Genomic DNA, 10952 nt, shown 5'->3' with positions numbered 1-10952 from the left:
ACACACACACACAATAGAATTAAAAAAATACTTAGGTAACGGTTTGGTTAGAATAGTTATATCTTTTTTGAGATAGGATCATGTAGCCCAAGCTGACCCTAAATTTTCCTCATATCTGATTTTAAGCGCCTGATCCCGTTTATGCCTTTGCTTCCCAAGTGCTGGGATTACAGACCTACAGCACCACCATTGGCTGACTAATATTTGTTTATTCATGTTCTCCTGCTTCTGGCTTTCAAATGCTGGTGTTTATTGGTGGAACCACAATGGTTAGCAAAAATGACTGTTTTGAAAAAAGAAGATAAACCCAGTCTATAATTCCATGTTCTGTATGGCTTTATTTTTTAGGAAGTTGTAGCCACATGGAAAGCACTGTTTGTACTTTATTATTTCTGTGGAATATCAATCTCAGACTTTGGAGGTAAACATCGCCTGCAGTGAATGCTGGTGTCCTCCTTGGTCATTTCCTGAGGACTGGGCATTTCTGTTCTGCTCTTGCAGGTGGCACTGCCCTGGGCACCTTGCTACATTCCTTTGTTTCTTTGGCATTGTTTGCATAGGGTGGATTTTCAGTAGGGTGACCAGGACCCACAGTGGTTCCCCTTCCATCCAGAGCAGTACCTAGTATGTAGTCGGAGGTCAGGGAGTCTGCCATGACCAGGATCTGAGACATGAGACATGCATGTCACCCTCACTGTCCTCTCCTCCACAGAGGCATCAGGGCTGCTTGCCACTTTGTAAGAGTGCCCCACCATCCCTGCCCCTGCAGCACCTGGTGCTGTTCTTACAGGAAGTGGGTGGTGGTGACTGGATTGTCAGCCTGTGCTCTCCAGAAAAACAATCCATTGTGCTATCTTCAGTTGTTCAGGAGTCCCAACCCTAGCCCTTTTGCCCCAGAAAAAGAATGGTGTGAATTTCTGTGAATGGTACCCATTTCCAAAGACCATCTGCCTTTTTTTTTTTTTTTTTTTGACACAAGGGATGTAGACTAGGCTGACCTTGAACTCTGCATTTGAGGAGCTTGACTAGATTCTGAACCTCTGGAAAAGACACCCTAGGAGAAAGTATACTACAAGACCAGGTTCCCAGCCATAGGGAGAGGAAGGTCAGTTAGACTTCTGTTTATGGGCTCCTACTCTACTGACCTCTGTAGAGCCTGAGTAATTAGTTACAGTACCTGATATATGTCTCACAGAAGCGTAGTTGAAGAGTTGGAGGCAAGATCATTGATTATAGTCTTCAAACAAGACATGATCTTCACGGAAGAGGTGGTCTGGAAGACTTGGGCGTCAGAGGAGAAGAAGCCTTCTAAGTTTAAGTTTTTTCTTTTTTTTTTTGGTTGTTGTTCTTCGGTACAGGGTTTCTGTGTAATAGCCCTGGCTGTCCTGGATAGCTCTTCTAGACCAGGCTGGCCTTGAACTCACAGAGATCTCTGCGTCTCTGCCTCCAGAGTATTGGGATTAAGGGTGTGTGCCACCCCCAGGTTTCCTTTTTTTTTAAAAAGAGGTTGGGGAGGGCCAGGTGTGGTAGTACACACCTTTAATCCCAGCACTCAAGAGGCAGAGGGAGGCAATCCTTGTGTTTGAGGCCAGCCTCATCTACATAGTGAGTTCCAGAAAAGCCAGGGCTATGTAGAGACCATCTCAAAAACAAAAAAAATAGATGGACAAGAGATATAACTCTCAGCTGGAGAACAGATGGCAGGGCAGAGTTAGAAGCATGTATGACAGGAAGACTCAGACATCTCATTGCGTGTCAACAAGCTCCAAGTGCTAGGACAGCCCACTTGAGTGGTTTCTGGGTTATCAGAATTAGTGAGCCCCTTCCTAGGACACGTTCCTGTGCCTGTACGCCGAGTGTTACCCTGTCTGGATGACACATTGAGTCAGCGGGTTTACTGTGGGGTCATTTTGCTCCCTGGCAGTATTTTCATTTGTTATGTTTGAGCCACAAATAAAGTGCCTCCTTCCTGTTAGAAGCTACTATTTAGGGCTGTTTTGTTTTTCAAATCATCAGAGTACTGTCTGTGTGTGTCCTGGGTGTGTCTGTACTCCAGAAATGGTGTTTATAGTCTGCTCTCAAATAGCTGATGGGCAGGGAAGGGATAACTGCCTGGTGGTAAAGGGCCAAAAGCAGCTCCTCGTGGCTGAGGCTGAAGCTCTGGGTGCCAGTGTTGGCCTAAGGAGCACTCTGCGTGGGCCTGGCCTGGGCAGCTTTGGAGCAGTGCCAAGTGGCTGGGTGTTACTTGCTTGTCAGATGGATGTGTCATTCATCTGCTGGGATCTGAGGACCTAATCTTGGTCTCCTTTTCTGGCAGGCGGAGGTGGAGGAAACACTCAAGAGACTTCAGAGCCAGAAAGGAGTGCAGGGAATCATCGTGGTGAACACTGAAGGTAGGCCCTCACCCATGGCCCCGAACCAGTCAGGCCTCCAGAGAACAGCCCAGACACCACACCATTGCCCCTCCTCAGTCCCTTCACAGACCCAGATTCGTCCTAGTTTTTTTCTGCTTGTTTTATTTTCAACATTTCCAAAGTGATACTATTCCTGGGATTTTCCCCCTTTTTTGTGAAAAGGTCTTGCTGTGTAACCTAAGTTGTCCTGGAACTCACAATCCTCCTCTCACCTCCCACATGCTGGAGCTACAGGCACGCACCACGTGTCTCAGACACCTTTGTTTCTCAGTCCCGCCGCACTGAGGTGCAGCTGTTAGTAACCCATGGTTACCTCTCTCTTGTGGCGATCAGAGTTGTTAAGACTTGTGTTTTGAGATGAAGTCTCACTGTTCTCAAACTCAGTGATATCCTTTGCCTCCTGGGTGTTGGAATTAAAGTGTGTACCATTAGAGCCAGGAATAGTGCCAAATGCCTTTAATCCCAGCACTTGGAAGGTAGAGGCTGGTTGGATTTCTGAGTTTGAGGCCAGCCTGATCTACATAGTTCAAGGACAGCTGTCTCAGAAAGAAAAAAAAAAAAGTCTTTTCCAAGGCACCTAATTGTTGTTACTCTTTTAAAATATGTTTACCTTGAGGTTTTGTTTTGTAGATTTCACGTAAGCAAAAACTTTTTTTTTAAAAAAAATTCTTTTTTTTGTAAGCACTAAGAATTGAAGCCAGGCCTCACACCCACTAAGCAAGTGCTTTACCACTGAACTGCTCCTTCAGCCCCTTTAAGCAAAAAATTTCAAGTGTCAGTCCTAGCCTGAAACTCAGTGTGTAGCCCAGAGTGGCCTAGAATTTATGGCATTCCTTGTGAGTCTATCTTTGTTAGGGTTACAAATTTGAGTCACTTCCCAACTAAGCACAGTGTTGATTACTCTAGTTGCTGCTACTTTTGTGTGCTCACTAGATGGACGTTATGTATCCATCTGTGTGATTTTACTTTTCTGTGTGTAATTCTCTGGTTGGTCTCTGTGTGCCCAGAGCTCTTTCCAGGAATGAGTTTACTTAAGTGGCTGATGAGATGTGGATGCTGAGTCTCCCTGCACCAGAGATGTGTGAAGGGAACTAGCAGGAAACACCGTATTGTTCCTTCCAGCAGCCCTGCTGCCTCTGTTTATTGACAAAACTTGAATTTATCAATTTGATTGATTGCCTCTCATTTCAAAGCTAAGATCTTTTCTAAGATAAGTATTCAACATGTGTGTGCAGTGCATAAGGAGGCCAGAAGAGTGTCTGCTCCCCTACAATTGTAGTTAGAGAAGGTTGTGGCTGGGACTTGAATTCAGGTCCTCTGGAAGAGCCATCTCTCTAGTCGCCGAGGCAGGGTTTAAATCTGAATCTGAGCACACCTGTGTGCTCTGTGGGCCATGGTGGTCCCAGCTGCCCTAAGTGCAAAGGCTTCCTGAACTTGTGCTCTGCTTCCCCCACCGCCCTGCAAGGATGGCCTCAGCAGTACACTTAGGCCTGTAACCTGTGTGTCTCCATGCTTGGTTACAAAGACTTCAGACAGCAGCACGCGGCGCTTTGCACTCACCCTCATTTCTGACCCCATGACACTAAGAGTCTTTACCTAGTCAGGTTGCTCTGTTGGTTGAAGGCGTCACCACATGCTTCCTGCCTCTAGACTACACACACAGTTGAGACAGGATTTCCTGTAGCCACAGTAGCTCTGAACTTGCTCTGTAAGCTACCTCCATCTTCAAGGTGCTAGTGTAGGACTCCAGATGTGGGTCACCACTGTTTAGAGCTTTGTCTTTTTAAACTTTTTTCTTGTTTTTTGAGACAAGGTTCCACTGTGTGTACCCCTGGCTGTCCTGGAACTTGCTCAGTAGATCAGGCTGGCCTTGAACTCACAGATACTCCACCTGCCTCAGCCTGCTGAGTGCTGGGATGAAAGGCATGACCCTGGCTGGCTAAACTATTATTTGTTGACAATTTCATGTATTCAGTATATCTTGATTATACCCGTGTCCTCTCTCCCAGCCCCCCAACAACACTCAACTGTCTACCCTCTCATCTTCATGTACTTTCCCCCCCGTTTTGTTTTGTAACCCACTGAGTCTATAATTAATTATCACTGCCTACTAGAATGCTTACTGATCTTAATGGCGTGAGCTTGTGCAGGTAACCAGAGCAGCAGTGAGTTTGTGAGTGCAATGCCCATGTCATGTCAGAAGGCAGCATTTCACCACCACTCTCCCATCCTTTCTGCCCTCTCTTTCCTGATGTTCGCTGAGCCTGGGCTTAGTCTGAGCACTCAACACTCACGTTAATAAGCTGGGGGTGTCTGCAGTGCTGCCCACTATAAAGGTTTCCTTGGCCAAGGCTGAGAAGAGCACTAATCTGTGGATATGAACAAATATTTAGACGGTAGTCTGGCAACATGTCCATTTAGCAAAATAATTGTAGTAGTATCTCCCCTAGGGTTTGTGACCTCCCAAGCCATGCATTTTGACCAGACTTGTAGTACCAAGCATGAATTTCCTCTTATGGAACCAGCCTCAGATCTAAGCAGAAAATGGTCATCCCCATATTCATGCCATTATTAACACCAGTAGACCTATCCTGCTTGGCATGCATTTAAAGCCTGTGTTTTAAATCTACAGCTTTGGACTAGGGATGTAGAGCAGTTGGTAGAGTGTTTACCTAACATTCAGGGAACATTGAGTTCAACCCCCAGCAACAAATACAGTGGGTAACTTGGCACAACTTGTAACCCCAGCACTCTGGAAGCTTCAAGCTGCTGATACCACCATCCAGAAGCGGCCAATTTTAAAACAAAAGCTAGGCATGGTGGCACACACCTTAACCTCAGTACTCACGAGGCAGAGGCAGGCAAATCTCTGAATGAAAGGCCTAGCCAGGACTAATGAAAACAACAAAACCTTACTTACCAAAGAAAGACTGGAAAGACAAACCCGTTAGCAAATACAAAAATAACATAAACCATTCTCCAGGGCTAGAAGACAGGTGTATACCAAGACACTGCTGCCAACATCAGCAGTTTGGCTATGAAAGGACTATGAAGGCAAGACCTTGTCTGAGTCACTGCTGAAACTCCTGCTGTCCATCCTGCACAGTGATATTTGTTAAATGAAAAAGCCTCAGTCAACACACTGAGGAATGTGTTCCAGGATGGCCTAGTAGAGGAAAAGGCAAGCGTGAACACGTTAGATGCCATTCTCCTTCCATTAGTAATCATGGTAATGGCAGTGCTAGCAGCGTGCTGGAAAAGGACAGGTTTCTGGTCACCATTACACTCTGAGAATCAAGTATTGACACCTTCCAAAATGAGGAGCCAGCCTTGGAGAGAGGTTCATAACCCTATCCAAAAGACAGTGAGGAGAACTCCCACTAAGTCTTGTAGCCCCTTCCTCTGGCCTCTGGCCCAGTATGTAGACGGCTAGCTGACAGACTAGTGTGCTATGGCAGCAAACACAGCTTGTGGGTGTGAGTAGGCCAAGGAGATGAATGTCTGAGACAGCTAAGCTGGCAGTCTTCATCATTTAAGTCTGTTCTCTTAGTCCATGTTTTTACCCTTACTTCCCAGTATCACCCTCCTTCCTCCTAGTCTCATCTTTAAGGAAGCTAAGCTCTAGGGCTGGAAGATGGCTCAGCACTTAAGAGTACTTACTGCTGTTGCAGAGGGTTCATGGTGGTTCACAACCACCTGTAACTCTAGTTCTGGGGCATCTGATCCCCTCTTCTAACCTCCACAGGCTCCTGCATATACACGATACACATATATGCACACACACAAACATGCTCAGGAACACATACATAGACAGTATTTTAGAAAAAGGAGCAGCAGCTAAGTCCTTATCCAGGTGTGGCAGTATACCTGTAATGTCTACTCAAGAGGATGACCACAGCAGATTCCAAGTTATTCTGGTCCTTATCATGACCTCTAGGTCAGTCAAGGCTATGTAATGAGACCCTGGTTCAAAGAGGTGGGGGGGGGGTATGAGTGGTGGTAGGCAATCTTTTTAGCCATAACCCATTTCGCCAACAAGGAAGTTGAAATTGAGAGAGATCGAATCGGCACCTGGCATAGAGGCACTAGCCTGTACCCAGCACTTGGAAGACAGTGGCCCAAGAAAGTCATCCTCAGCTTCATAGTGAGTTTAAGGACAACTCAAATGAGACCCTGGGGTCCAAAAATGGGGGTTAGGGATGGATGTACCAATTAGGATTGTGCAGGCTTTGCATTGTCAACAACAAAGTATCTGTTCTTTTGCTCCTAGCACACCTAGGTTAGTACAGAATGTGTGCTGGACAGCAGCGTCTAGTAAAATTTTCTTTTTTTCATGGCTTTGTGCACACTAGGTAAATATTCTACCCATCAGCTCCATTAAAGGTCTCGGGCAGGCTTTTTTGTAGCTGTGTGGCATGCCTAGAACTTGTGCTTCCTCTGTAACTAGCTACTTCTGCAAGCTACACAGTATTGTGAAGGAAAAGGATTGAACTAGGTTGCCTAATAGCAGGCCATCCGTGAGGTCCCCAGCTCTGTCATCCTTGAATATGGACTTTTGTCCTTATTTGAAGTTCTTCTGAATTTTGGTTCCTTGCCTCCTTACCTCCCCCTTTTTTTAGATCAAGCCACTATGGGTTAAGTTTGTTGGTCCTTTTACATTAGCCTACTTGATCTATAACCACGTTTATTCTGTTATCTGAACCACTGGAAGTAAACCCAGAAACAACTCAGATACCAACATCAGTAAATGCTTAACGTGTGAACACAGATGAGACTAGGTCCTGCTCTGAGGGAACTTAGGGTCTAGTGAGAGATGGGTAAAATGTCTACTTTCCTAATAGTGTGGTCTGTGATCCTGACTAAAGGAAAACTGGTACTGGGATGTCCCCAGACGTGAGGGTCCTTCCTCTAGGATCATCCGATTATGGACAGACTATAGTACATACCAGTTCCACTGTCACCTTCAGAAAGGTACAGCTGTAGAGGCCTCATGAGCTCAGGTGAGTAGCAACACCGAGGCCCCAGCTTGGTCCCTTAAAGGCAGATGGCTATTGTAGCTCATTCTTGTGGTGTCACTTGGCTCACAAAAGCCTATCCTGCTCAGCCGCTTCACATTCCTGGTGCCTTAATCAAGTAGGTTGAATGCCTACCTTTGGCTAATCTGTAAGCTGGTCACTTGTTGGCCAGATTCACAGGGTCCTGGGCCACTTGGATACTACATTCTTCATAAGTGTTACAGTCACCTCTGGACTTCACTTAGATGGAGCTTTCTGCCAGCTCACAGGCACCTGATGGTCATCAGGTTGAACCACATTCCTCATCTCCATGACAGCAGGACACCCAGTAATGTCTATTTAATCGTTCAGTCTTCAGAGAGAGACTTGATACACAATGATGGTCATTAGCTGGTTCATTGAACCAGTAAAATCCTAGCCTAAGCATCCAGCAATAGGGGAATGTTGAATCTAAGAACTGTTCATGGACTCTGTTCTTTGTTGTGTTGTGCTAGGTATTGGAGCCAGGTCTCAGAAAGTACTCTCTTTACCACTCCACTATACCTCTGACCCCTTAGTGGGCTCTTTAAAAGACAGCAGTGCTGCTTACATAAGAGCCCACTGGAGTGGGGCAGTAACTTCATGTATATGTGGTTACAACTGAGCCCTGAGCCAGTCCTAACAATAATGGTTTTTGTTTTGTTTTTCAATACAGGGTTTCTCTGTAGCTTTGGTGCCTGTCCTGGTGCCTCTTATGGACCAGGCTGACCTCAAACTCAGAGATCTACCTGTCTTTGCCTCCTGAGTGCTGGGACTAAAGGCATGCGCCACCTCTACCCAGCTAATAATGGGTTTTGTTACCTTTTCTTTCTTCTTCCTTTCCAGTCTCTCTTCTTTTTGAGACAGGGTCTGTGTAGCCCTAACTGGTCTTGAGATCTGTCCAGAGAGCTCTGCCTGCCTTTGCTTCCCAAGTGATGACTGCGTTCAAGCTTTAAGTGTTGCAAGAGTACCTCTCCTATTGTTTGAACCCTCGGGAAGGAGCACTGAACTGAACCAGGCCTACATTTAAATCCTTACCATTTGTATACCTATAGGCAGGTCACCCCATTATTCAGCTCTGTTGCCTGGTAGCAATGGAGATGGTGATACCACCCACAGATGCTCTGGCATGGGTACACAAGGTCAGCGCTGTGCCTATCATGTAATAAGCCTTCTGTAAATAGTGGCATTGGCTGCTAACTGCCAGCCCAATTTTCTAGAATTAGGGATTGTGAGGTGAGACACTGAACAGAAAGGGGCTCCCATAAACTGCTTGGTTTTCATTTATTCTTCCCGCAGGCATTCCCATCAAGAGCACCATGGACAACCCCACTACTACACAATATGCCAACCTCATGCACAACTTCATCTTGAAGGCACGGAGCACTGTGCGTGAAATTGACCCCCAGAATGACCTAACCTTCCTTCGAATTCGCTCCAAGAAGAATGAAATTATGGTTGCACCAGGTAAGAGTTCTTGCGCCTCCATGCTTAGTTTCAGAACCCATTGCAGGTTCCCTGTGGTTTATCTGGAAGTGTGGTACAGTGGTGTCTCCACAGCTTCAAGGTAGGCCTAGGGGTGCAAAGTGTCTTCAGCAGGCCTCACGTAAGAATTGGAGAAAGACACAAATGTTAGCACTGGTCACTCTCAGCGTGGTAAGAACTCCATAAGAATTTAGGACATGGAAGGGTTGATCAGCTCTGCTTGGGCAATCAACAAAGACTTTTCAGAAGCAGGATGTTAGAACTGATCTTAAGGGCCAGGAAAATATGAGTCAGAGGGGTGGAAAAGCTGTTTCTATATGAAAAAGAATTTATAGTCCTATCTCCACCCCGTGCAGCCAGCTCCCACCAGCAGTGGAGCAGATCGCTGTTCTGACTCATCAGTGAAGAGTTTGTCTGGGTAGCACAAGCATGGCTGTGTTTAGGCCTTAGGATCAGTCTCGGTGTAATGAGATGCTCACACCTGGAGGAGTCCACAAGGGTGGGAACTGCAGAGGGGAGGCATGGGGTTGCCTCCTGCTCTGCCTCATCTAACTCAAACTCACAGACTTCCGTGGTTACCTCTTTTCTCTGTCTTTCAGCCAAGCCATGGCTGGGACATGCATGAGGTCTTACACATTGATGCCTCAGGTTGTAGAACAACTTGTCTATGAAGACAAGGTGTGAAAAGTGTGACTTGGGTTCAGCCTAGAAGGGGCCATAGACTCCAGACTCATCTAGGCATGGATCTGATCCTGAGCAGAGGTGCTTAGAGCATAAGTGATGATTAGGAGTTGGGGTGAGGGTCGATGGCGCACACCTTTAATCCCAGCACTCAGGAGGCAGAGGCAGACGGATCTCTGTGAATTTTGAGGCCAGCCAGGTCTACAAGAGCTAGTTCCAGGACAGGCTCCAAAGTTACAGAGAAACCCTATCTAAAAAAACCAAAAGGGGAAAAAAAGAATCAGGTGCTGTTGTGATCCTGAGACACATCAGGAAGAGTATGTTAAGATCAGGTTAGAGCTCAGACTTCCAATCCTAATTGAATAGAAAGTCCATCCCCACCCCAGCTTCTTTCTGTGGGACTATGGAAGACAGATCTCCATGTCCCTAAAACTGGTATTGGAATCATCTTCCCGTTTAGTAGTTACCAGTGCACACCTAGAAACTAGATGTCTGGAAGTCCTATTCATGCAAGTCTCAGCTCAGTGCAATAGTACCTCCAGTTTGTCCTCGGGGGCCCATGGACATTCAGGGTCCCTGTGGGTAGTTGATGCTTGTTCTCATTGGGGTTCACGGGTTCAGTGGTTCTAACATCAGTGGAGTTAAATGGCCAGATCCTCACATGGCCAGCATACAGAGAGGTGCAGGGAGTATACATCCTGGCACTTGATCTGGCTGGTGGTTGGTATATCTCAAGTTATGTTGGAGGTGTGTGACGTGTTAACCATAATCAGTGGTGTTTCTTGGGGCTACCACACTGCTGCATCTCCCTTCCTGGGACCTTTTCAGGCACCATCCTTCTGTTGGAACATGCCATCATTCCTTATTGCCTGGCTAGCCAGCTACTTAGCTACATTTCTACTGTTTTCTATTTTCCATAGTAAGTTTTATTGGGGCAGGGACCCATAAGCACAGAGTTTAACAAACACATTAAACAGGTGGCTTTTGTTGTTTTGAGATAAGATTTCTCTACATAGCCCTGGCTGTTCTGAAATTATTATGTAGTCCAAGCCAGCCTTGAATTGAGAGGTCCACTTACCTCTGCCTCCCAAGTGCTGGGATCAAGGGCACATGCCCCCATGCTTGGCCCCCCCATTGTAGATACCCCTTGTTATAAGTTAGACTGGATTCAGTAGAGGGTTAGAGTTAAGGATGTTTGGGATATGGTATTTAAATATTTATGTATGTGTGCCTGGGAATATGTATGTGTGTGCAGTACCAGTGGAGGTCAGAAGAGGGTACCAGATCCCCCTAATCCCAGCACTTGGGAGGCAGAGGCAGGCGGATCTCTGTGAGTTCG

General features: G+C 46.3%; 1 protein-coding gene across 1 annotated transcript in view; it reads left to right on the top strand.

The window, feature by feature from the left end:
- Window positions 1-10952, top strand: part of Dynlrb1 (dynein light chain roadblock-type 1) — a 20260-nt gene that overhangs the window by 6398 nt on the left and 2910 nt on the right. Inside the window, exons 2-3 of the mRNA XM_005363087.3 lie at window positions 2318-2393; window positions 8747-8914. Coding sequence (XP_005363144.1) covers window positions 2318-2393; window positions 8747-8914 — 244 coding nt within the window. The remainder of the gene's footprint in view (window positions 1-2317; window positions 2394-8746; window positions 8915-10952) is intronic.

The sequence above is a fragment of the Microtus ochrogaster genome, linkage group LG8, assembly GCF_000317375.1.
Source record: "Microtus ochrogaster isolate Prairie Vole_2 linkage group LG8, MicOch1.0, whole genome shotgun sequence".
In the NCBI taxonomy this organism is placed as follows: Eukaryota; Metazoa; Chordata; class Mammalia; order Rodentia; family Cricetidae; genus Microtus; species Microtus ochrogaster.
This window is presented reverse-complemented; position numbering and strand designations above follow the sequence as displayed.